The 27326-nt window shown below is 43.0% G+C and overlaps 1 protein-coding gene across 2 annotated transcripts; it reads left to right on the forward strand.

Moving 5' to 3' along the window:
* Window positions 1–3530: 3530 nt before the first annotated feature.
* Window positions 3531–19416, forward strand: zbtb44 (zinc finger and BTB domain containing 44). 2 transcript variants are annotated; one of them, XM_080772272.1, is made up of 7 exons: window positions 3531–3629; window positions 7779–8876; window positions 8993–9077; window positions 11141–11292; window positions 12312–12612; window positions 14962–15413; window positions 16635–19416. In XM_080772272.1, the coding sequence occupies exons 2-6, from the start codon at window positions 7823–7825 to the stop codon at window positions 15371–15373; spliced, it is 2004 nt and encodes a 667-aa protein (XP_080628398.1). In that variant the 5' UTR covers window positions 3531–3629; window positions 7779–7822; the 3' UTR covers window positions 15374–15413; window positions 16635–19416. The 2 variants fall into 2 exon arrangements, with proteins under 2 accessions (XP_080628398.1, XP_080628397.1); XM_080772271.1 differs by having other exon boundaries at window positions 14962–19416.
* The last annotated feature ends 7910 nt before the right edge of the window (window positions 19417–27326 follow it).

Here is a 27326-nt window from a genome sequence, read left to right on the forward strand (position 1 = left end):
ACATGACATTGCATTTTGCTCCTGTGTCAACCTTCATCTCTATGAGCTTTCCATTTACGTGAATTGTGACAAATCCCTCATCATTCTCATCCATTTGGGAGTTCACGCAGTCTACATTGTTGACAACATCAACACCATCCACATGAAATGTGTCATCTTCACATGCTGTGGGGTGGTCTACCTCCACTTCATGTACAGACTGTCTGAACGTCCTCCTGTTAGTGTTACTTTGGCCCATGGGTCTAGATCTGCAGCAGCTTTTGTAATGATTCAACCTTTTGCAATAATGGCACTGCTGTCCAAACGCTGGGCACTTTTCCCGCTCTGTGGCATGATTCCCGCCACAATTGCCGCAGGTCGCGGTGGTTTGTGGGACCGGTGCGCGCTTCTGCTGTGTTTTGTGTGAAAAGGGCTTCACTGCGTATACACTGGTGGCCTGTGTGGCTAACGTCCTGCTGTTTTCCTCCGTCATTTCGTGAATGCGGCAGGTAGAAATAGTCTTAGCAAGAGTCAAGTCACAGTCTCTCAATAGGGACCTTCGTAGGGAATCACTTGTAATGCCACATATTATGCGGTCGCTAATTAGCTCGTCGGTCAGCTCTCCAAATTTACAGGTTTTGGCTTTGATCCTCAGATCGCTGATGAATGATTCAATACTCTCACCTGTACGCTGATTCCTGGTGTGAAACTTGTGCCTCTCCAACGTCTTGTTGTTTTGAGGGTTGCATATCTCTCGAAACTTCGCCTTCAGGCATTCCGGGTCCTCTCTGGACTCCCCAGGGGTGATCACACCGCCGCCATCTCCTGCCGCCGCGCGAACCTCGGCCGCGTAAACAAATGAGCGCTCCCGCTCAATGGCTTCTGGTCCAGCGATGTTGAGAAGGATATAAGCCTTTGTCCTGGCCGGTTTGTCGTAGTGCGCAGCAGCGATAAAGATATCATACTCCCTCTCGAAGATGCGCCAATTCTCGGCAACATTCTCGTTGAAGAGCAAAGGGTCAGGTCTCCGAAATCCTTCCGCCATGTCCAGACACTAGCGCGCTGTCGGCTGGGCACGGCTCCGGGGAAAAAACAAAATATATCTTCGGTAAAACGAAAATAAAGTCCCTTACAGGCGATGGGTTCGTTCCGTGCTCTGACACCATGTAAAACTAGTCAGGTTGTAGGGCAGGAGGATAAGAATCAGACGGGTTTATCAGACTGCTGGTTTATTGCGTTCTCCACATACAGGGGTATATTTACAACTGACTCATGACGTGCAGGAACCTGTCACTCAAAACACCGGTAGCCTACCTGTAACGCCCACCGAAGTACGGCGGCTCTACATGGACAAACACAATCATTTAGTCAAATGATCTACAAAAACATTTGTATTATATTAATTGCCTGAAATGTGTGACCAGTGCTAAAATGTGTCTCGAGAAGAAGAAAAATGCAGCCTATCTTTTATTTTATAAAAATAACAATAATTAAAAATATATATGATGTTTTTATTAATAAATTGGTTATTTGGTTGGTTCGTAAAATCCACAAATTGAAATGCATCGCAAATAAGGCAAATATGGAAATGTAACATATTTTGGACTGAAACCCCACAAGCACAAAGCCATTAAGATGTCAAACAAAAATCACACCCGTGTGAACTGAGTGGTGCAACTCCGCGTGGGGGTCCCTGTAACAGACCCACAGGGCTGTTTCCATGATTAATTTGTGTTTTCTTTGAGCGTTTCCTGCCCCAAGTCAGTTCTCCAGGGCTTTCATTGTAAGGGTTTCCTGCCCACAGGGCCAAATCAGTTTAATTGAAATGATCAAGTTCACCTGTGACTGTGAGGACAACGCCCAGGATGGGGCTGCAGATAGCAGCACTTGATCATAAATGCCACCTGCCAACCTCAGTGGTAAGAGGATTGAGGAACAGATACTGCCATGAGAAGGAATGGCAACACATGGAGAAGTTTGTCAAGGAAGGAACTAAGGACGGATGGCCAAAGAGCCCTGGAACAAACTGCACATGCCACTTTATTAGCGCCTAGCTGGAAGGGGAACAAGGTTAATACTTTTATTTGTCATATCTTGTATTTTCACTGGTTATGAATTTGATTGGCTTATTGTTGTGGGGTTTGTCATGGCTGATACAAAGGGGTTTTGAGTTATGTTTCACAGTAAAAAGTAAACCGTGATTAACTTTAATTATTGGTTCATGTGAACATTTATGCTGTTTGTTTAGGTCTACTGTATATGCATATGTCTCAACCTGTACTGTGTTTGTTTATGGATTTATTGATTTACTTATGTTATGTATATTTATCTTTTCTCAGTTTCTACGGTGAATTTTGAAATAAAGTATCAGTCAAAATCATCAGTCAGTCTTCAACCTTACTGGCCAGCTGGGTCCGCTACAGTCCCCGGAACTTCCAGACCCACAGGAACGCGCCCGGAGTTCGCCAAAAAGAAAACCCGTCAGATGGCATGTAGTAAGGGTGATATTAGTAGTACCATGCAGCCGAAGCTCAACATCATCAAACATCATCATCAAACCCGGAAGTTATGTAGGAACGCCTACTGAGTGGCAAAAAACTACTTTCTGGCCTTGACAGCCCATACATCCGAACAGAAAAGTTGTATTTGATAGCATTAAACGACGATAAACGACCTTAAACTCACTTTGTCACTAATTTTGCCAATCAATTTGCTGTTGATAGTTGAGTGACGTAACTAAGGTACGTTTCAAGATGGTATAAGGTATAAAGAACAGCAGTTACTTAATAGACAGCAGTTACTTAATAGACATTAGTTAGTAGCAGTACTTGCGAGCTCTGCTTGCGCACAAGTAGGCCATGTGTATGACCTACTTGCAAGGCGCAAGTTGGCACCATGCAGTGCATTTCTAGTTATTATTCTTGAAGGGCGCTACCCCCTCCTATAAACAGCTAGATAGTCTAGATACTGGGCTCAATTTTCATCACCACTAAACCCCTTATCCCTAAACTGCTTTGCCTTTTTTTTTTTTTTACTATTTTGCTAAACATTTTCGAATAGTTAAAATGGCCAGGCTACAAGCTCACAACGTGTCAATGTAGATTGGCTAGTTGCTGTTGAACTATTAAAAAATGTTTTTCAAAATAGTAAAAAAGGCAAAGAAGTTTAGGGATAAGGGGTTTAGCGGTGACAAAAATGGAGCCCTCTATCTGAACACAAACATTAAATGCCATTGACAATGAATGGAGAATTTACGTCATATGTGCCTGAGCAAATCGGCTGTTGGTATGTCGGTGCAAACCCTTGATTGATTGATTGAAATATTTATTAACAGTTTGCAGAATTACAGTACATTTCAAGCACAAACTTGGCCTTGGCCCTTGGCCAATAAGGGACCACTATTATTGGTGACGTAACTAGAGCATCCCTCACTTCACACGGGTGTGATTATTATTATTATTATTATTAATAGTATCCTTTGTTGTTGTTGTGGTTAGCAATCGCGCGATACTTGGAGTAATCTCGTGTCAGCTTCCAATGGCATCGCGAGATTTCACCAAGTGCCGTTGGCTTTCCCCAGCCAGCTGAGGCTTTGCATTTTTAACCGATTTTGGACTCCACCTCAACTATTAAAGGCCTGGATACAGAAGGTAAATACATTCCATCTGTAGAATAACACCAGTAACAACATCGTTGTGTATACAGAGGCTACGTGGCTGTCTGCAGTGCAGGAAAAGGACGCATTCTTGCCACTCTGTTGAATGTGTAAGGGACATTTTTGTCCCCTTCCCTCTTATTTCAGGGGCATCTCCGAGACTCCAGGTGCCGTGTTTGCCGTTGTGGTTCCCTTCCCTGGCTGTCTGGGACATGTCTGGACACAATATGTACATTAGCTTGTCTTTGTTTTCGGTTGTGTCCTGTTAGCCTCGCTACCTACGCAGCTAATAGCTATTTACACCAACTTTGCTAACGTTAGCCAGCTAGCACAGCTACTACAGCTAATGCTGGCTCGCTAAACGACTTTTTTGTGTTCATGTTGTTGCGCAGACATTTCTTTTGTTAAACATTTTGGTAGAAGAAACTGCACTACGTTGTTTTTTTTGTTTGCCTGTGATCTGAAACGTAACCGTGAGCTTTTTGTGGGAGCGATTCGACTGGCAAGACAGCACTTTGTTCCCGTGTTTACGCCAGTGACTTTAGGACGTGTTGTGTTGTCGCTTGCTGATGCGTGGATGTAAACACAGTGAAAGTACCAGATCCTGAGCCACGCCCCCTCGGCTCCATCCAAACAAACATCATGAATGGAGCATTGCTGACTCTCTGTTGTTGTACTTACATCTACTGTGATCTACATAAGCAATATATATTTGTACGTCTTTAAATGTTCTGATTAATTGAAAATGGAGGACCCTGATGTAAACAAATCTTAGTACTTTTCTGGTTTCATCCTTGTAGCAGTTTTTGTATTGACTTGTAAGTTGTGCTTTCGACATATAAATCAAATTGTTAAATGTCATTATTATGCGTTAGTTTGGTTTTAGCTATGGAAGGCTCACATATTTTGTATGTTTTTATTTTCATTAGGGATGCACAGAATGGGAAATTCTTGGCCGAAACCGATTACCGAATAAAGAAAACAGTTGGCTGAATACCGAATACTGAATAGCCGCATATGATTAATATTATCCATCCATCCAACCATCTTCAACTGCTTATCCGTAGTCAGGTCACGGGGGCAACAGCTCCACCAGAGAGCTCCAGACATTCCTCTCCAGAGCAACATTAGAAACTTCCTCCTGGGGGATCCCGAGGCGTTCCAAGGCCAGTGAGTTGCTGTAATCCCTCCATCTGCGCCTTGGTCTGCCCCGAGGTCTCCTCCCAGTGGGACGTGCGTCGAGGACCTCCCTAGGGAGACGCTCGAGAGGCATCTTAACCAGATGCCCGAACCACCTAAGCGTGCTCCTTTCCAGGCGGCTCTACTCCGAGTCTCCCTCGCGTAACTGAACTTCTCACCCTATCTCTAAAGGAGATGCCAGCCACCCGTCGGAGAAAACTCATTTCGGCCACACTCTGTATTTGTGACCTTATTCTTTCAATATCATCATGACCATAGGTGAGAGTAGGAACGAAGATTGCTCGGTAGACAGAGAGCTTTGCCTTCTGGCTCAACTCTCTTTTCGTCACAACAGTGTGGTACAGCGACTGCATTACTGCCCCTGCCGCTCCGATTCGCCGGCTGATCTCCTTCTCCGTCCTCCCCTCACTCGTGAACAAGATCCAGAGATACTTAAACTCCTTAAAATACTTATAATATTATATTATCATTTTATATTTTTACCAGTTTTTGTACCATTGCTGTCATGGCCATACCTTTTTTGTAGAGCTACATGATAATGGCAAAAAGCATGATTACATTTTGATCACGTCATCACAACAAAGCAATAGGTTACAAAAGGTAACACCGGTTCTTTGACTATTTGGTTTCGGCTCTCTAAAATCAGCCGAACTGAATTCCCAATATGCATTTTTGCCACTATTCGGCTGAATAGTGGCAAAAAATATTATTTATTTATTTTGTGTGAAATTGGTTGTGCTTTGTTATCATCTGTCAGTGAAAGTGCAGAACCCACGCCGGCGGTAGGTCTACTTATATAAACGTGGCAAATTTCTGCAAGGCATTAAGGTATAACAAACCTCCGGTGAATAATGTGAGCCCCGTTTGTGTGTGGCAGGTTAGCAAGCCTCCGCCTCGGCCCTGTAATTTACATTGGCTGTACTGGGCCAACATGGCCCCAGAGTATTTTCCCTTGGTCTCTGTCTGTGTGCAGGGTAGCGGCAAGCTCCCTGCGAGAGCCCCTCGACTTGAGCGTTTGTTTGATGGAAAATCTCATGCCTCAGAGAACCCACATGTCTCACAGACAGCTGTGCAGCATCCTGTAGTGCGCTGGCCTCCACATGGGTCTGGCCTGCGCCGCTGCGCATCTGCTTTGATTGTTGTTACGTAACTTGGCATTTCATCCCCGGCGCTGTCTACCCTGCTCTCACCCCTCTCACCACCACTTCCCCATTGAAAGCTCCCTGCGCCTCTCACTTTGTCCATATAACCCAGTTTTCTCTTGTGTCATCATCCAACATTTAACCACTTTTCAACCTGGCCTCCCTATGATGTCATAATGGGCAAGGCATTAGCACTATTATTTGACAGATAGTTAAGATAGCAGATCTACAAGCTCACAACATGTTGATCACGCAATGTGTATTTAAATAGCTAGGGGTGGTTTGGCGTTATTATGAAAAATGAATCTCTATTATTGGCTGTGCTGTGACTACTGGTAGAGCCTCAGCGTTTCACAATATGTATCTATCTATAACTGCACCACGTCTGTGTCTGTCTGTATGTATGTACGTACGTACGTGTGTTTGGCTGTAATGCACGTAACTCGAGAACCAAATTGGACACACACCTTCTACACCCCCACAGGGAGTGCAGTGCCTGGTGTCGAGTCCGTCGGACCCACGGATGTCCAGAACCACCACAAAAGGCCTCTGCCCGGGCTCTGGACAGGGCCCATGCCCAAGGTCCATATATGGAGCTGGCCTGTTCTGACATCACAACAAATGGAATAGAGTGATCACATTCCATATATAGGAATAAAGGACACAGAGAGACAGATACAGAAATGTCCATATATGGGTATAAAAGGGACACGGACAGGGTGGAACGGGTACAACGGGTATTGCAACGGGTGCAGTACTTAGTTTAGACAGTTTTTGGTTTAGACTAGTCATTGGTTAGAGACCAGTCATTAGTCCTACAACTACAACCTATCTCAAACCCTCACCCTAAACCTAACCTCCCACGGGGCAGCACACCTAAACCTAATCTTAACCCATGTCTAACCAATGACTAGTCCAAACTAAGTATGCACCTCATTGCAACTTCCATTGTTACTGACTCGGTGCACTAGTATTTTAAATGTTGAAAGCTTAAAACTGAGCATATAACCTACCAACATATTTTTATTCAAACCACCCTCCCCATATAATATTTATATTATATGACCTGTAATTCCCAGTAGATAACAACTTTACTTGAATTGTCGTATGCTTGTCTTCCAATCTCTGCTTGACCACGTACCTAATCTGTGGAACCTATTCTAGGTTATTGTACAGAAGTTGCTTCAAAGAAAAGCTCCTGTTGTGCTGTACTCTGTGGTTTGTTTTAATGATAGATTATTTTATTCAGTTTGAGGAAGTATTACTAATGAGACCAAGTAAGCAAGAAGCCACAAAAGGAGTGCATTACTAATGCCGCAACATGAGCACAGCAAATTGGTTAAAGACTAATTTGCAGCAGTAAGAGTTGTAGTATGAGAGTTGCACTTTTAGAGCATTCAGAGAAAGAAACCACTGCGTTGTTTAGGAATTGAGTTTGTGTGTGTGTGTGTGTGTGTGTGTGTGTGTGTGTGTGTGTGAGACAGTTAATTTATTTTTGCATGGTACTAAAAGTGATTTCCTAAGTAGTATATGGAGTAATATCCTTGTTAAGTTACACTGCAGCAGAGCAGACTGAATATCGGTACTCATACTTTCCATACCAGGGTCTTTCACTGCCACTTTAACATTTCAAAAACAAAAGTGGATTTGTCCTGCCTTCCTGTAGTCATTGTCAATAAAATGAAATAAAAAGGAAAAAAATTAATAGGCGTTAGGCGTACCTAAAAACTAAGAAAGTAGTAAAGGTAGTAAATAAAACACAGAAAGTAAAGTGTCTTCATTGTCCCTGTCCGTCCCTACAGGAGGACGTCATCCACAACTGTCTGGAGGGATAGCTGACTCCAACATGGGGGTCAAAACATTCACCCACAGCTCGGCGTCTCACAGCCAGGAGATGCTGGAAAAGCTCAACGCACTGCGCAACGAGGGCCACCTGTGTGACATCACTATCCGGGTACAGGACAAGCTCTTCTTGGCCCACAAGGTGGTGCTAGCTTGCTCCAGCGACTTCTTCCGCTCTAAGCTGGTTGGCCGGCCCGAAGAAGAGGACAAGTTTGTCCTGGACCTGCACCATGTGACGGTAAGCGGTTTCACCCCTCTCCTGGAATACGCCTACACCTCGACCCTCTCCATCAGCACAGAGAACATTATCGACGTCCTGGCCGCCGCCAGTTACATGCAGATGTTTGCCGTGGCTAGCACGTGTTCAGAATTCATGAAGTCCAGTATCCTGTGGAGTTCAAGTAACAACAGCATGGCTGTAGCCAACCCGCACGACTTGGTGCCCGAAGGTGCTTCATCGAACTGTACTCTGACTCCCCTGGATGGCAGCTTGTCGCCTGTGTCGTCCGACTGCAGCGTGATGGAGAGGAACATCCCGGTGAGCCGCGAGTCGCGGCGGAAACGCAAGACCTTCGCCATCATGGCGTCGCCCGAGAGCCCGCTTAAATGTCCTACACAGATGGTGACCACCTCCCCTCAGATAGCAAACCCCTCGCCTTCTTTCTCGGATGGCGCAGCCCAGCCCATGGACTCATCCCTGGCCTTTCCGTGGACTTTCCCCTTTGGTATCGACCGGAGGTTCCACTCGGACAAACCCAAACTCCCAGAGAGCCCCCGCTGCCTGGAGCAGGCCGCAGCGGGGACGTCGGAGGTGGCAGTGGCCCGGCGGCTCAGTGACTTCCTGACCTGCGAGAGTTCGAAGGCCGTCTCGTCGCCCGTGCCGGCAGAGGAAGAGGACGTGAGGGTGAAGGTGGAGCGACTCAGCGACGAGGAGGCGCAGGAGAACTCCTCCCAGCCGGTGAGCGCCTCCCAGAGCTCTTTGAGCGACCAGCAGACGGTACCAGGGAGCGAACAGGTGCAGGAAGAGCTCCTCATCAGCCCGCAGTCCTCCTCTATAGGTGAGCTTTCTAAATGACGCTAACATATTACACAGTGCTTACCAGGAGTGAATTACTCATCACAGAATAGCTGTGAAACAGCTGTGAACAAGTGTCTCCGTCTGTTCTCTCCACAGGGTCGATGGATGAGGGAGTATCTGAGGGATTGCCATCCATGCAAAGCACGTCTAATGCCGGAGGACACGTAGAAGACGATGAAAGGTAACATGATTTGTTGAAACTTGCAGTTGAACAATTAAATGGGAAATGTATAGCTCATCCTTTACTTCACCAGGCAGTACGCGTCTGTACCACACCTGCTTAGGTCATCATGACATGATGTTATGTTTCAATAGCAAAAGCATGACAAACGATAGTACGTTGCCGGGAAACGGCACAAAGGCCTCAGGTCATGAGATCGATGAATACACAATGAACTTGATATGAGCGCTGAACATGCACTTAACCTGAAGTGAATGCGTCAGTAGACTATTAAAATCTAACATCTAGCCAGACCTTTCTCCTAATGGCATCATATTGAAAGTTCTACTATCATTATAGTATCATACTATACACGTTTGACACAATAGCGACCCTTGTTGGTGGCAAGCAGCACTTCCTCTGTGAAAGCACAGAGGAACCTCTCTCCTCTGTGTCTTAACACAGATCCACCGGGAGAGCAACAGCGAAACCTTCAAGCGTTAGTGTGCTGACATTGAACTAGCGAAAGAGAAATGCAACTCTTGAGTCAACTCAAGCAGCACTGTTTCAAAGGCTGGTACAAATCCTTTCTCTTGTTAGGATTGGCAGACCCTTGCCCCAAGTGTGCCAATAACCTTAATCATCTCTAATATAAACCTAAACATAACCTTGCAATTTGGTGGTGGAGGTACACAGCCTGAGAATAAGTGTTGGCTGATTGGGTAAAATCAAGGCAAGAATTTTCCAGAACACTTGCGGGTGTAACCCCCTGGAATCGAACCCGGGTCTCCCGTGCGTAAAACCAAAATCTTAACCATTAAGCCACATGCAATTGCCTATGGCTCGGGGGAGATATTGGACTTTTGAGGCCATCAGGCTGAGACTGTGAGCCACTCTGCTACACTGGTCCACTGGTCCAGCAGTAGACCATTTAATTAATTGGTAATTACTGCCACTGTCTGTCTGAGTGTCTACTCAGGACAGATAAAGTCTCACTCTCTCTGTCACTCACAAGTTCAGTGTTCTCATGGTGGCTTGTCATTCCATTTACTCCAATTGATGGTGTATTGATGAGAACAAGTGCACAGCCTCTGCTACAACTTTGGTTCACAACGATATGCACATAAGTGCTATTAGAAAATTTGAGTCAAATAAACAAGTAACCCCACTGTGTGTGTGTGTGTGTGTGTGTGTGTGTGTGTGTGTGTGTGTGTGTGTGTGTGTGTGTGTGTGTGTGTGTGTGTGTGTGTGTGTGTGTGTGTGTGTGTGTGTGTGTGTGTGTGTGTGTGTGTGTGTGTGTGTGTGTGTGTGTGTGTGTGTGTGTGTGTGTGTGTGTGTGTGTGTGTGTGTGTGTGTGTGTGTGCGCGCAATGTTTTCCTATTTAAATTCAAACTATTGTAGTGGCTTACAGGAATCACCATCTCTTGAACCTCCACGCTAATGGAATAACACCATACAGCCCTTTCACAGTCAAAACTGATTATAATATAGGCATCTAAATGTCATAGAAATAAGTAAAGTTCTGTGTGGAGTTTGCATGTTCTCCCCGTGACCCCTAGGGTAGGTACCCTCACAAAAACATGCAGTAATCCTGGTCTCTATACTGCCTCCCCCTGGTCAGCCCGGGGCACCTGGTGGAGGGGAAAGGAAGTAAGGAACTGGTTGGAATAACGTGTTTCTTCCACGTGCTACGTCCCTAACCTAATCAGGTGATGAGAAGCGGCCTGCTTACTCCTCATGCATTGAAGGAAGCATGAGCTCAGTTCGGGGCTCTCCCCAGGTTGGCAGAGGGAGAGTAGTGCCCTGGATTACTACAGTTTAGGCAATTGGCACCAGGTGAAAAAAACAACAACAACTCTGCAAGCGTCCTTTATTCATTATTCCTGTTGACTATCATTTACATAATAAACCAAAGGCACAAAATGTTGGGCACCCAAATGATGTGCTGGTGCACCTCAATAAAACCGTTAGGCGCACCAGTGTGAATCAATGTAAAAGGTTAGACTGAAGCCCCTGTGGCTGTACATGTTTCACCCAGAAACCTCCTCCTCACATTATCGTGTAATGTGTTTTGCTTATTTCAGGCTGGAAGGGATCCAATACCCCTACCATCTGTACATCAGCCCCTCGGCCCGCCCAGGTACTAACGGTCCTGACAGGCCCTTTCAGTGTCCCACCTGTGGAGTGCGATTCACACGCATTCAGAACCTGAAGCAGCACATGCTCATACACTCTGGTAAGAAAAGAAACACTTTGCATTAGGTTAGGCGTTCAAATGTGTTTAAGTCTCCGAGGCCAGCTTCTGAAAACATGCCGCTTTGTGAGGGTTTTAGGACATTTATTCTCCGCTTATGTTTAAATGGCTCCACCAGTGGCTATATTGTGTTACGATTATAGTTGGCCTTAAACTGTGCACTCATGAAGTGTTTATTTAAAAGTGCAGAGGTTTAGTAAATGCCATTGACATTTATTATATCTGTGTCAACACACCGGTGGTTTACAATAGTAGCCGACTAGCCGTGCCTGTATCTACCTGGAGAATAGTTTAACACTGTGTGGTATTTACATGAACTCTGCTCTGTTTGACGTTGTGATGAGTGGAATAGATGAGGCTTTAATATCCAGAGTCGGGGCATTCCACAGAACACTAATTTGGAAAACACACAATGCTCTGTCTAAGGGGAAAATACACACTCATCATGCCAATAGACGCACGCACATACACACGCACACACACGCTAGAACTGAGCTGTGTGTGATGGTAAAGGACGGTGAATTCTTCACAAAGACACCGAGTCACAAACAACAGCTGTTGCAGTAGTTTGTCTTTATTTAACCCATTCTGACCTGAGATCAGATTCTAAAAATGTCTGTTTGAAAATGACAATTTTCTGGAAAAGCTATGTTTCTATGTCAGTCGTTCTTCGATTTTTCAAAAAAATAGCAGACCTACAAGCTCGTAGCGCGCGCTATGAGCTTGTAGATCTGCTATTTTTAAATAGCTAAAGCATAATGTAATGCTAACACCAAAAGGGGTTCCCGCCTAAAATGGGTTAATAGGGGTTGTACAAGTGCTGGAAATCCTTCATTACACGTCAATTTGAGTATGTTAAATTTAAGGCCAGAAGCAGTTTAATAAAGTGCTCCGACTTATATAATTTGTGTATGTGATGATTATAATCACTGAAACAAGTTCAATGGCGTATTTATATATGATACAAGAGGTGTAACTGACTCCCCTCTTTTCCCCCTTAGGTATTAAGCCCTTCCAGTGTGACCGCTGTGGGAAAAAGTTCACGCGGGCCTACTCGCTAAAGATGCACCGGCTAAAGCACGAAGGTAAACGCTGTTTCCGGTGCCAGATTTGTAGTGCCACGTTCACGTCCTTCGGTGAATATAAGCACCACATGAGGGTCTCCCGACATATAATCCGCAAGCCGCGGATTTACGAGTGCAAAACGTGTGGCGCCATGTTCACCAACTCTGGCAATTTAATTGTTCACCTGAGGAGTCTGAACCATGAAGCATCCGAGCTAGCAAACTACTTCCAGAGCAGGTGAGGAGTCCGGGCGGCACAGTACCCCCAACATCATTTACTACAGACAGTCAATGCCTGGATCTGAAGATATCTCTTCAGCTTAATTTCTAAAATCCAATCCCCTGAGGGTGCATTTGATTGATTTGTTTGTCACTGATGAATTCATTTGTTTGTTTGTTTGTTTGTTTGTTTGTTTTAATCACTATATCAAGTGCCCTTGAAGTGTTTTGGGGGTATGTGTAGAGGTGTTTCAATCCAGGTGTAACCACAGGTTTAAGGTCCATTGACAAAGCTGATGGCTTCGCCCCACTGTCAAGGACTCAATTCCATATACTGGAAGTGATGTGTATCCCAAAGAAATTAAGTTAATTATCCTAAATTAGTTGATTTGATGAGACGGCAGACATGTGTACTTTACAGTACAATTAATATCTTCAAGTCTGTAGTCCAATAAAGCTTTGTTATTGTTCTGCAGCACAAACAACTGTAATCTTAACCCATTTTGGGGGGGAACCCCTAGCATATGCTAGGGGTTATGCTTTAGCTATTGAAAAATAGCAGATCTACAAGCTCATAGCGCGCCACCAAGTGGTGCGCTACAAGCTTGTAGGTCTGCTATTTTTGAAAAATCGTGAAAATATTTATTTCAGAAAACTGGAGGATTTAGACAAATCTTTTTTAATTTTGAGGTCAGGCCTAAATGGGTTAATATTACTCTGTGGGTGTGTCTAGAAAATGGTTTATCAACCACACGTGAATTAACTTGCGACTTGAAACCACAAGTGACACGATTGAGTCATCCTCATATTGGCTTCCGTATTGATATCGAACTCCTAATGCAGTTTCATTCGCTGCTGCCGAACGGGGTTGTTTTTGTATGAACAAGCCAGTCCACAGAAGCCATAGTAGGAGGACACAGCCCAGTCTTAAGTCTTTTATAAAGTGGCTGTGTGCTTTTATATCCCAGACTTTTCCACTTCTTAATCAACTCAAGCCCTCACAGGTCGGCTTGGGCTCAAACGGGCCATCGACTCCTCAAGAGTTTTATAGTAGAATGTCTACGCCTGACATCATAACTCTGTGGAAAATTCTCTGGCAAGCCGGTTAACCCATTTATGCCTGGCGTCGAAATATATAAAAAGTATTTTTTTAAATGTCCTTTTTTCCTGAAAAACCTCATGTTTCTATATCAGTGGTTCTCAATATTTCATGTCAAGGACCCCAAAAATTATATGTAATATGCCGCCGACCCCCATCTGAAAATATGTTGTTCCAAGATTTGAGTTTAAAACTGAAACTCTGAAAGAATATATATTCAAATATGTATATATTCACGATTCTTCAAAAATAGCAGACCTACAAGCTCGTAGCGCGCTATGAGCTTGTAGATCTGCTATTTTTCAATAGCTAAATTATAACATAATGTTTATAACACCAAAAGGGGTTCCCGCCCAAAATGGGTTAAGACTCTTAACTCCCGTCCACACGCTTCTTGTAAAAAGATATGTTAACTGCATTGTATTCTTTAAAGTGCTTATTTCCAGACCAGCTTGTCATATTGCAGATAGATTACCATATGCCATTAAGCGTTAGTCTTTGCCACACACAATAACACATAGGCTTTAACCTTAACATTTTGTCCTGGATACTGAGGTCTCGAGCCGTTAGCATAGTCAGTCACAGTGAAAAGGATTCTAAAGCTACAGGGATGGGTCACATAACGACGTACATAATGGTTGACCGCATAATGAAGATGTGGTCGGAATTTGTTCAAAATGGTTTTGTTTTTGTTTTGGAAAAGTTTCATGGTGGTTCTCCAATTTAATGCCTCATAAACAATGTTTTTGATTGGCACTTAAGAATCACTTTAATCCTCCATTAGGTATGTTTGCAGTAGTTGACAACCTCTTATGTCTTGGTTGGTTGTCTTGGTTGCACACCAGTGTCGTGCACTGAAAATATGAAAATCCATGTACAAGCTCACAATATTTATATTATAGATCAGCCTATGTTCTGTGCATGACGCTTAACGACATTTTAATGAGGCATTACTTTTCTAAAAAAAATGATAAATACCCGAAGACCCGGCTGCAATTAGTTGAAAACAAAATGTTCTCACTATTTCAGAACAAACATAAGCCACTTAAGCCCTGTATATTTGCATGCACAACGGATAGCGAAAATAGCCATTTTTACATGCAAATGTTTTTTCTTTACATTAATAAAAAGAAAAAAGCCCAAAACAGAGACACATGGGACAATGTGTTTTAAGTAATAACCGAAGCCTTTTGGGACATTGATTCATGTATTTTATAACGTCCTCTGGGTTCCCGTCTCTCTTATGTCCTCTCTCTTCGCACCCTGCAGTGATTTCCTCGTGCCCGACTACCTGAGCCAGGTGCAGGAGGAAGAGGAGGCTCTGGGGGTCCAGTACGACTTGGAGGAGCCTCCCCACCACCACCCGGCCTTCCCCGGCGGCGGCGCCGCCTCCACGTCCATCGCCAACAACGCCGCGTCCTCTTCCTCGGTCCAGTTGCCCGTCATTTCCCAGGTCGTCTCCTCCTCCACACAGAACTGCGAAAGCTCCCCCGGCTTCCTGTCTCCGGACCCCCTGGACCCTCTGGAGGCCCAGACCTGCCTCAAGCTGGAGGCGGAGGTCACCGCCGTGCTGACGGAGGAGGCCAAGCGAGGCGCTAACTCCCCGGTGGACTGTGGCGGCGAGGAGGAGCAGCAGCAGCACGCCCCGACCAAGGAGCTTGCGTCCATCACCATCGAGTAACGACAAGTCTTCAAGACGTTCCCTCCCCAGCCAATTACAAGTCAGTACGAGTCCCTAGCCTTCACCCTCCCTTTTGGAAAGTGCCTGAGATGTGTGTGTCCCCCCCCCCCATTTCGACAAGTAATTTGTAGGGGAAGGAGGAGTGTTGACTTTGTCAACATGTGACAAATCAAAAAATCAAAAATAAAGCAGTTAGCTCTTTATTCCTAGCGCTGATGGTAGTCTGGGCAGAGACCGTGTTGCTCCTTCAGTGCCAGTCCTAACTGGCAACTTACTATTCTTCATCTATATTTCAAAAGCCTGTACTGTACTTTAAATATTTGAATGCTATGTGTGTTGGCTGTTGTGAAGTGTGACTTGTCAGGTGTGTGTATGTGTATTACTCTATCAATATGAACACGAGACAACTTTTTAAATGTTTTTTAAAAAAAGGCAATGAAATGGCAAAAAAAAGGCAAATGGCATTGACGGAGAAATGCTGTTTTCCCCTTCAGATATCAGTGCTATAACTTGTATGTATTTCTGTTACACTAATGTCCATTTAGTTGTTTCAGTTGGTTCAAAACCAAAAAAGTTGCCCCATTGATTTTAAATTATATGATGGCTTTCTCTGATTCACAAAACTCACTTTAAATAACTGTTGCCATCAAAGAAAATCACGTCCACTGAAAGTAGAGTTGCAATACTTTCTAGTGACCCACGATTCTTGCTCAAATGTGAATCTCAATTTTCCTCCACAAGAATTAAGATCACGATTCTCACAAATTCTCACAATTCTTTTCCATAAAAATATTGATTATCTTTAGTCTGTAGTTGCTGAACATTACTACATTCAAAATGTGGCAACTGGAGCCAACTACTGTGGCTAACACACATCAAAGTGCTTGACTTAAACCTCTAAAAGTAAAGTCTCTCTTTTAACATAAGAGTAACTAAAACGAATTGGACAGCCAACTAGTGCTGCATCATTCTTTTGCTCAAATTTTGAAATGAGATTACTGAATCTAGATGGCGATCTTTTTTCCGATTAATCGTACAGGACGTATTGCTTTCCACATCAAACAGCGTTATACTCTCGAATACACGTTCTAAGGCATGGGCATGTAGCATTTCATGTCGCATCTAGCCTCTGGTTGTCTCAGGCCAGCTTGTCCTTAAAGACTGTTTGTCAATTTGTAGTGCATCACTTTTACAGCCACATGTTTCTATCTTCTCTTGTATATTTGTGAAGCCACGTCTGCTTTATTTAATGCTACAATAGGAAAGACATGAAAGGAGGCGCTGTATAAGGAGGGAATGACTTGCCAGTTCCACAACTCATGAGCCGCATTTTAACTGATTGCAATTGAACATTGCAATTCAGTTTCTGTCTACATACATGTTACGTTACCTGGTTGAACCCTCTGGACTCCACTAATATAATAATCTTTGATTATATAGTATGACTATAGCTTCCAGCATTATTTGGGCCAAAAGTATTTGTTAGCCAGCAGAGAACGTAACGTGGTAAAAAGGCAAATAATTGAATCCCTCCCGAGTAAGAATTTGCAATCTGCTAAGAGCCAAATAGAAGCAGAGACACGGATCACTTGCGGATACCTGGGAGAGCAGATATCGTCTCAAATCACACCAGGCTGTGTGATATGATGCTTTAACGACAGCGCGTGTTTGTGCACGTCTGTGGGTGTATGTACTGTGAGTCGTTATGGACCCGGTTGAGCCACAGAAGTTTTTGTTTCTTTGTACCGTACCATTTCTGAAGGTATACATTTTTTTATTGCTAGGGCTGCACAGTATTAACAAAAATAAGCTTTGTGATAAAATCAGCCATCATATTTATTTAGAAACCTCTTTACACTAACTTCTTTAGCACTTGGGGGGCGTAGCCTGCATCTGGATAAAGTTACTGTTTTGCCAATAGAGTCACTGATTATTTTGGGATTTTTTTTTGTTGTTGCACTTTTCTATTCACCTGTCTCACCAGCACCTCTACGGCTGATAGATTCAGGACAAAAATGACTGTGAGTGACCTCAGCGGGAATAGGCGATGTGCACTTGATATAAAACCACACCAGGTTGTTACAAATGAACGATAAGTATGTACCAGATATTGTGCAGCCCTATTCATTGCTACTTATTTTGATTTTCGTTTTCTTCCTGCTGACTGTTGGTCAAAACCTTGGGGTTCTGTTAGCTGTATTGTGCCACCATAATAGTCATTCTGATCAGCATAGTTGTGCCTGTATTAAAAGAAGACAATGATACGCAATACACATGGTAAATCCATGAGATGAATGCTACTGATATTTATTACTTGTCTTATTGAGTGAAACCTTCATTCTTAATTTAATACCGGTTGCCTCCTGAAAACGGTCTAAACCGTAAACATTGATGTTGTTCACTATACAGACCACCTTAAATACATGGTAGGAGATGATTGTGAACTCGACAATGAATAAAGCTATTGTGCTATGATAGAAAAAACATGTCTCGTATAGCATGCTAATAATCAGAAATTCATTGAAAAGAGTTTTTGTCATCTCTTTCCAGCCTATGACTTCCTTTATAAAAGTTGTGCCATTTTGCCCTCTTATCTGGGTGTCAATTGAGCTCCCCCTCCCCCATTGGACCAAATGTTCCCTGTCTCTCTGGAGAGTTATCATGGCAATCAGTAATTGCACACAATAAGTGAAAGACATAATCAGTCTATGTGGTCCATGTTAATTTAGTAAAAGGGTTGTGCTTTTTTGCCCCTTAAAACACTGTATTTGTGCATAAACAAAGGCTAGCCTTACTAAATGGACCTATTTAACTTGATTTGCACAATTTTAAGACTTTGAAAATTTTAAGAACATTTTTCTATTCTACATTTGTACGTGGTACATTTGTCATCTGTTCCATTCAGCTGTGTGTGTCTGTATTCAAATGACTTTTTATAAAGAAAATGCTGCTGTTTGTCGAAACGCAAAAGTGCCAGAAATATTTTTGTGAATCATTCGTGTGCAATAAATGGACAGGTGTTTTAACGGTTCTAATTCAATATTTTGTCTCTTGAACAATGAATAGAAAGAATGTATCATTTATTTGTTTTATTCAAATATGACTGAAACTGATGAGTTGAGAAGTCCGTTTGATCTGTGAAATGATGAATGGCACTTCGTTATCAAAGAAATGGTTGTTTTGAAGTGAGTCTGTTCATTTGAAAGGTTGCATGTCCATGTAGTTGTTTGTTTGGATCGGAGAGCATGTTCAGCTTCTTGTCTTCTGTTGGCTGCTTGTTCCAGTGATGCCAAGTTGAGGTGATGTGTGCTCTGTCATGGCCTTATGTGTTACTGCCTTTTTATCCAACTTAATTTGTTTTGTTTTTCGTTGCATGTCTTTTTTTCCTCCTGTTTTCTATGTAGTTCCTTTCTATGTGCAATGGTTTCCAAAATCGGAGTACATGCCTTTTCAGTGTACAGACGATGTATACATTTCCTGATTCATAAAGTTTGTTTAAGAATAGGAGAAAAACAAAAAAGGTAGCTCTTCATATCTACATATATAAATATATATATATATATTTTTGGTGACTTTTGTATTATGGTTGCTGTTTCATGGGTATGCCATGTTTGGATATTCTTGTTTAATGTGAATAGAGATCCTTAGTTTTCAGAGTGTGTGGGCCTCGGCAAGCCTTCACTTTGTGACCGTCTGCAATGTGTATATACATAACTATATTGCATATTCTTTATACCGTAGGTTACTTGACTGCAACCTGCTTTGAAACAGTTGTATTTTGTGTCTTTGATACTGTATTTAGAAAGTAGTTTTAAGAAAATATGTCCGAAAACATCCCAGACAATAACGCAACCTGCACATTGTACATGACGACCAGACGTTTGCTGTGTTTTGAGTGTTTTAACTGGATAATATTCCACAGCTTGGCTATTAAAAACTGATTTCAGACCACTCTGTACTGTAAAAGTTTATGGTTGTTCTCAATCTTGGCTAGTGTTCCAACATTTCAGTCCTGTTGTTTTTGTAAGAGTATAACATGTAAATAAAAAAAAACTAATGTTAAATCTAGGGAAGTCTCTTGAGGGTTTTATTTCATCCCTGTGTTATTGTTCATCTCGGTAATGCTGGTATTTTTACTGTGCCTCTACTGAGATTGATTAATTTGGTGATAAAAGAAGAGAGCACATCAGCACTTCCATAACACACACCGAGCATGAAAACACAAAGCCCTAAGATATATACAGTATTATATAAAATAACCTGTGCAATAATATTACATTTGTGATGGTTTCTGGGACTACAGCCATACTACTGTCTGGGTTACTGTTTTATAAACATTATAAAGTGCTTAGCAATAGGGTAATCCAAATGAGCTTTTCTGATATCATACGCTCAGTGTTTGTGCGTACCACATTTGTGATGATTTGATTGGCCAGTTTTGTGTATTTGTGTGTACCAAATAATGATGATTTGATTTGCTGAGCACGGAATGTGTACCATAGTTGATGATTCGATTGGCTGAGCACGGAATGTGATGATGTATGACATGGGTTTTCAACTGATTATGAACCAGGGAACACCACCCTGACTGAGAATCAACCTGGGGACCACTGTTGTGTTGGGAGGGGGAATATTGGCGTGGTGTGGGGGGAGAATTAACCTTGCAAAAATTAAATCATGATGTTATTGTAACTTACTGTATGTATTTCCCTTGAGATTCAACCTCCCTTTTCTGTGGAAGTTCTTGACGTCCGACTTCCCAGTAACTGACAACATTGACGCGTCATCATATGTCACCATGTAATTTACTGCATTGTTTCTCAACTTGTGGTCAATACAATAATTTAAAATACAAATCTTCACTTTCCTACATTACTAAATGCATGGTCAGGGACCACATGCAATACCTTCACGGACCACCGCAGTGGTCCACGGACCACCTGTTGAAAACGCTAGCATGGTTTCGTCCTCGGATTCGGGTTCTTGGAAACGCCCCCCAGCCACTGCGTTAGTTTTACTGAGGTTAGGTTTAGGTATAGTTTACTGAGGTTAGGTTTAGGTATTGTGAAGTCAACTTGGAGAAATGGAGAGCAAGGGGTTAAATCTGGACTGACAATCATTGCCACTGACACTCAGCTGATTGTCACTCACTCACTCACTCCCCAATTGCCTCACTAATCAGCATCAGTGCATTCACTGCACCTGAGAGTAGGGTGTTGGCCAAACACAGGAAGAGAGGAGGAATCCTACACAAACACACAAACCTCCATGAGAAACAGCAGTGAGCATCCAAACAGGAGCAACACACACTGAGCAGAACGGTGCAGCCATATACATGCTGGAGAGACAGCCGGTGAGAGAACTGTATATTTGTGACAGATCATGCCAGTTGCATGCCAGTTCATGGACACTTGTTATTGTTTGTTGTTGTTGTTTATGATGACTCTAGTTGAAGTTAAAGGAAACATGATGGCCAATTGGACATGAACAATGAACATGATCCTTTGATTTAAAATACATTTGAATTGATTTACTTGATTGATTTACTTACTAGCCTTAAGTTTACTGAGGTTAGGTTGGTTAAGGTTAGGGTTAGCAGTGATGCATATTAGTCTATAGACCCCCATTTAATGGCATTTCTATCTCTGGGACGCCCAATTGATATGGTAAAAATCACACCTGTGTGAAGTGAGGGGCGCTAATTGCGAACGCAGTGAGCACTTACTATGAGACCTAGCAGATCATGTCTGTCTGTGTGTGTGTCTGTCCCGCTATACGTCCAAATATGGAGTGTGTTGCATCAGCAATCACTCAGCTCCATATATGGGCACAAAAGGGGCCGCCAGGTCCACATATACAGTAACAGCGGGACAGACACACAGACAGACAGACAGACATGATCTGCAGGGTCTCAGCTGCGTTCGCTTCCCGCGTTTGCGCGTCTTACTGGTATATTAAAGTCTATCTCATATTGATTAGGTGATGTAATGGTGATGTAGAACAAACGGTGCCAACACAAACATTAAACGCCATTAACAATAAAGAGACAATATGACGTAAACTTATGACGTACATTTTCCCTTCATTGTCAATGCGTTTACTAAACAAACTGAACTAAAGACAAACATTAAAACTGTGTATAGGAGGGGCTAGCACCCCTCAAAAATCATTTGGTTCCATTTATACACTCTCCATCATTTAGCTGGGGACCCCCTGGAACTCCGTCAAGGACCCCACTTTGGGAACCACTGAATTAGACCATACCTATGCTCATTCTGTATAAAGAGTAAAGATGCTTCATCAAAGACACCAGTGTATCCACATTCCACACCCGATCGTATTGTTTCAATACGATTAGTATCGTATTGTTTCAATACGATTAGTAATCTGAAGAAACACCAGCTTATCCACACTGGAGAAAAACCTCAAGACTGTGGCAAGAGTTTGGGTCAACTGGGTACTCTCAGGAGACGCCAGCACATCAACACTCGGCTGGAGAAAGACCACACTATCTACTACCTAGATAAAATGAAGAAGCACCAGTGTCTCTGCACAAAAAGTTGGATTTGGATGAATGAACCCATGTCAATTTCTGTCTCAGTTCCAATAATTCCAGCACGAGGCCTGTTTTCCAGCAGCTGATTAGCCTGTGGAAGTGGTTCCCAAACCTTTGAAACACAAGGGCTCCCATAACTCAGGGAGTGTAGAAATGAAACCAAATGTAACCCATAATCCATTTACGCCATGGGTTTTCGTGAACTAGTGACCTGTGATGAGTCCATCCATGTCGTCATTTACTGACAAGTTGGAGTTCAAGAAATTCAACAGAAAAAGGGAGTTAGAATCTCAAGAAGGGAGAAGTGCTCTGGATTGTCTGGTTGAGTCATTATTATTAGGACATTTTACAGTGGGATGTATACACATGGGATGCATAGCAAGTTTTAACTTACAAAAGCACTAATCTTAGCCCATATCCCCAGTTTCCCACCCAACACAATAGTGGTCCCCAAGTTGATTCGAAATCAGGGTGGTGGTCCCTGGTTCACAATCCCCTGATTTACGCACTCAGAGTTACACAGACATGCAGTATCCTTTTGGACCATTTGGGGCTGAAGACTAGTTAAGAGGCTGTGTTCACGTTCACTCCAACCTGCTTCTAGTCTCTTAAAAAGGCGTCCACGCTGAGTAAACCGGAGATGTCATGTCTTTCTTTTTTGAGGCGCTAGCCCCTCCAACGCCTGGCTTTGTGTGTGCCCTCTGTGACGTCATGTGGCAGCCACGTCTATGGACCTTTTCAAGGATCTGTTTATTAAGATTTTAAAATGTTACAAATTTGGAAATTACTACTATATACTAGTAGTAGTAATAGTAACAGCAAAATGCAATATCATCAGTATTGTCAAGTAACTGAAGTTATAATATTACTTTCAGTAACTAGTAACGTGACTAGGGCCTAAATGGAAACAAGTCCGCAAGGACTTTTTTGATGCTATCCTTTTTGTCAAGTAACTAAAGTAATTGCATTTTGCTGTTACTATTACTACTACTAGTAGTAGTAATAGTAACAGCAAAATGCATCATCAGTATTGTCAAGTAACTAAAGTAATATTACTTTCAGTAATATTATTACTTTTTTCCAGTAACTAGTAACTTAACTAGTTACTTTCACATTTTGAGTAATAATATTACATGTTACTATCTTCACGAGCCTTACTGGAACTGTGGGTTTGAGTTTTTATTTATAATGGTAGACTGGGTTGGGGTCGAGTTGCTTTGCAGGCTGCATTTCATCATTTCCTCTCCCTGTAACAAATTAAAAGCCTGCTTTGCAAACTCTTGATTTGATAAACTCATTTAAATCATGCAATAACTCTATTCTCCCCTCCGATTGGCCTGCGATTCGGAACTCGATCTTTCCAAGGCAATTATTGCTATTGCATCTTTTAGTGAGGAAAAAAAAGACAAAAAGAAAAAGGTAAAAAATCTTAGTACTTATGCTCATAAGACCTTCAAGACATGATGAGTAGTGTCCTGGTCCTGGATGTATGAAGCTAGTTGTAGAGCCAAGGGCTTAACATGAAAGTCTACAAACTGAGTCAGGCTCAGTAATAGATCCATTAGATGATATGATAGGCCTCCACGGAGGAGATTGGAGATTTATAAAGATTCATGATGGAACAAGGAAAGTTGGATGCGGGAATCGAATCAGACACAAAACACCTGACAACTCATTTTAACCGGTGAAGACCGATGATGGATCACTACTTATTAGAGAAGGCAAGCATATGACAGATGCTTATTTGTCAGTTGACTTTGCTGTTCCTGGAAAAGAAAAAGAGACAGACACAGGATCAGAGAGTTGAAACAAAGTTTGCAACGTATTGTGAACATCGATCGACCGTTGCAGTTATAAAGCATTAGAATCAGTTTTAAGTGCAAGACTACTTTGGTAGAGGTTTGGGTTGTCATGATGTAACTCCAAATGTGTACAAGAAAGCAAAAATCACACCCGTGTGAAGTGAAGCCAATATCCAGTTGGCGGGTCAGCAGTGATTGGCCAAGTCTCCTCCAGGCTTCCAGCTATAGACGAATCTGCGGAGGTGCGCCCTGGGTGCAGCCATCACCGAGGCGCAACAGCACCAGCTGTAGCACTTGCCACACCCGGCCAACAGGGAAGGCAATGTCCTGTATACCGGCCAGGTGCAGCAAACCCTGACCACACGCCAGTGACCGACGCGCCCAGGGCACCCACCCGGCCAATGTCCTTTCTCTCATGCCAGACAGGAGGCTCTCTCTGCCTTGTGTGTTCTTGGGGGATAGCAGGCACTGAGAGGTTTCTATGGTTTATTATATAATCCCCCCCTATATTACATTCTCTATCAGTAAGTCATTCTGCTCGTTTAAATCAGCTGTCTCTCTCCACGACAACTCCCTTCACTCTCATTCGCTGCCAGCTAACTCACTCATGCCCACATTCAATCGGGTGGTCCTTTTAAGCAGTCACTACACTGTATTCAGTCTACATGCGTAGCTGACTTCCTGGTTGTTGTTGTTCCTGGTTGTTGCCCCACCGACTTCATATGCGTCCCACACCACCACAAAAGGCTCTGGTCAGGCTCTGCAAGTGGTCCTAATGAGCCTAAAGTCCTGTCACCTGTAGAATTCCCAGCCTCTGCCACAGCCAATTGATTGCCATGGCAACCCCACACCTGCCATTTGATTACTTAACCTAACCTGTCTACTTTTCATAGTCTGAGTCAGTTTGGGTATTGCATATAGGTTCCCAACTAGCATCGTTCCCAATAAGTAGGCCGGTGGCTGACGGGCACAGGTCTAGTTCTTCATAAAGAGTAGCTATTATTACTTTTGTAAGTAGGCCTACATTTCGACACATGCATTTTGAATCCTGGACTTTTACTTGCAGAGTAACCTATTTCTACATTGCAGCATTAATACTTTTACTTAAGTAACTATTATTGTGAGTACGTTTTCCCACCACTGACTGCGAGATAGTGCGAGTATAGGTATTTGAGGGTTGGACGGCGTTGCTGCAACCTGTGCCTTTTAATGACTTTTCATCACTCACTCACTCACGTTGCTTGGGAATGGGGTGTGAAGCACTATGTCATCCTGGTAATGGTGGGGATTCCTCACTGGCAGGTGAGTCAGTAGGAGACAATTAATATATGATATAGCAGTGGAAACAGAGAAACGTGAGGGGAGAATGAAGTGGCATAATGACAATAATCTTTGGGGGGAATCTTGACCACACTAACACAACACTACACTGGATATGACTGTATAGTTCTACGCGCACGCGCATGCTGCACACACGCAGGCGCACACACACGCGCACACACACGTGCACACACACTCTGCATGCTTACCCGCCATTAAAAGCAGTGGTTGCGTGACTTCATGTCTATCTCTTTGTTCTAGTAAAATTTTACTAGGGACCAGAGTAGGCTATATGCGTTTATACAGATTGCATTCAGGAGTTGTTTACATATGGAAACCTATCTGTTGCTTGGACAGTGTATGGCCGGAGGGGACACAGTGGAGACAGCATCACTTAGTTAAGAGTTGTGATAAAGCTGCAGCGAGGCCCTCAAGCCGCTGCCAGGAAAAATAAAACACACTGCCGTGACTAATACACATGTCATACATTCCCCAATCAATGCAGTGGCTGGATTGAATGGAATATTCCACACATCCACACATCCTCGCCAGATTCATTAGCTTGTTGTGTCCATTGGAAAGGTTACGTTTCTTTTTGTTTTTCTCTCTCATTATGCTTTATTAGATAATGCGGTGGAGCGAAATAATGGCCATAATTTAACACGCAACACAGGTTTGAACTCAGGTCATTGATTACATGACCCAATAAGGGTTGGGCTCTTAATCTATTTGTATCGATATTGTGACATATGACTGGATGTCGTCTGGGATTTGGGACATCGTAATGTCACTTGGTTTTATTCACTTAAAGACAGGGGTCTCCCCGCCTTTCATTCCTTAATTAAATAGAAATGTATTTTTTGTTTTGTAATTGTTCGTTTCATTGTGTAATCACTTTCAATTGCACTTGTTTATCCTGTAATCTCCCTCCTCATTGGATATCATTGGTATCCCGACCTGACCCGACCTTTTCTGTTTACTAAAGCGCTGGAGAGATATGCAAGACCCCTGTTACTGAACAAACACTCTATACTATAGCAATGATTATCAGAATATATAGCTATTTAGCTATTATAGCTATAAATAAAATCACTTATTTTTTTTTACCAATTGCCAGTGCAACAGCTTTGAGTCTGCCCACCTGTTGCATGCTATGTATACCTGCTTGGAGAAGAAATAAGTGCAAGGCTCTATCCACCCACATTATGTCTGTTTCCATTCATTTCTGAGCTAGGGGCCTCTCAGAACATTTGCAGTCTGATTATTTCCACTACGGTTCAGAGTTTAATCTGCTCTCTCTCTCTCTCTCTCTCTCTCTCTCTCTCTCTCTCTCTCTCTCTCTCTGCTATTGGAAAAGCTTTGCTTCGGCCAGACATGGAAACTTCAGGCGTCATTCCAGTGTAAATTCCATTGTACACACACATACTCCTCTCTATGACGTCTCATAGAGCAGAGGTAAACACGTGAGAGTTGTGCTCTTATTGATTCATCCTGAACGCGTGCATTCAGGTGCAGGTGCAGGGTGTTGCATAATTAATCAACCTGTGGTTCTGCCACCAGGATGGCAGTATAAACACACACACACACACACACACACACAAACTGGCTAAATGCAAACGGGCACTATATGCACGGCAGCCGTATTAGTAAGAGTGTAATGCTATACTTCCATCACAGATGTTCACCAGTGATATCAATTCAGGTTGTGTTCCATTCAGGTCAAACAGAGTAGGGTGCTGCTCACAGATATACTGTATATCTAGCTGCCATATTTTGTGGGGAGAACTGTGCCTCCCCACCAAAAGTACTCAATTTATTTACTTAAGTATAAGTATCAATAGGACCCTTCGGCAATTTAGAAATACTCAGTTAAATCCTGTATTTAACATTTACTGCGTTTAGAACCCGTAGGTTCGTAGTTTTCAATTCAAAAGTGTTTTAATCCACTCTCTCTCTCGGAATCTGTCATCCATCTTGGATCTGACCTCGTCTCCCCAAATGAGATGTGACTGCGCAACCCTGGCCGCCAGAGGCGCTGTTGCGCAGTTGCAAGATGGATGACATATTCCGAGACAGAGTTGATTAAAACACATTTTTTATTAAAAACTACGGACCTACGGGTTATAAACGCATTGCAGACCTAAACCGGACAGGTGGGGCAGCAGCGTAAGCGCCTTAGATTATGCATTTGTACACTCTCCGGAGGCAGTGGGGTTTCGGGCTCCTCACCATGGGCAATGAGTCTTTAGACTCTTGCAGATTGAAAATGTCAGAA

Source organism: Protomyctophum bolini (genome assembly GCF_963924005.1).
Source record: "Protomyctophum bolini genome assembly, chromosome: 9".
In the NCBI taxonomy this organism is placed as follows: Eukaryota; Metazoa; Chordata; class Actinopteri; order Myctophiformes; family Myctophidae; genus Protomyctophum; species Protomyctophum bolini.

What these genes read in the sequence shown, in the direction of transcription:
- zbtb44 (XM_080772271.1), top strand. Translation starts at nt 7,823, where the DNA reads ATGGGGGTCAAAACATTCACCCACAGCTCGGCGTCTCACAGCCAGGAG. An exon ending in CCCGCAGTCCTCCTCTATAG is followed by an intron (nt 8,877 to 8,992) that starts GTGAGCTTTCTA and finishes TTCTCTCCACAG; the next exon opens with GGTCGATGGATGAGGGAGTA. An exon ending in CACGTAGAAGACGATGAAAG is followed by an intron (nt 9,078 to 11,140) that starts GTAACATGATTT and finishes TGCTTATTTCAG; the next exon opens with GCTGGAAGGGATCCAATACC.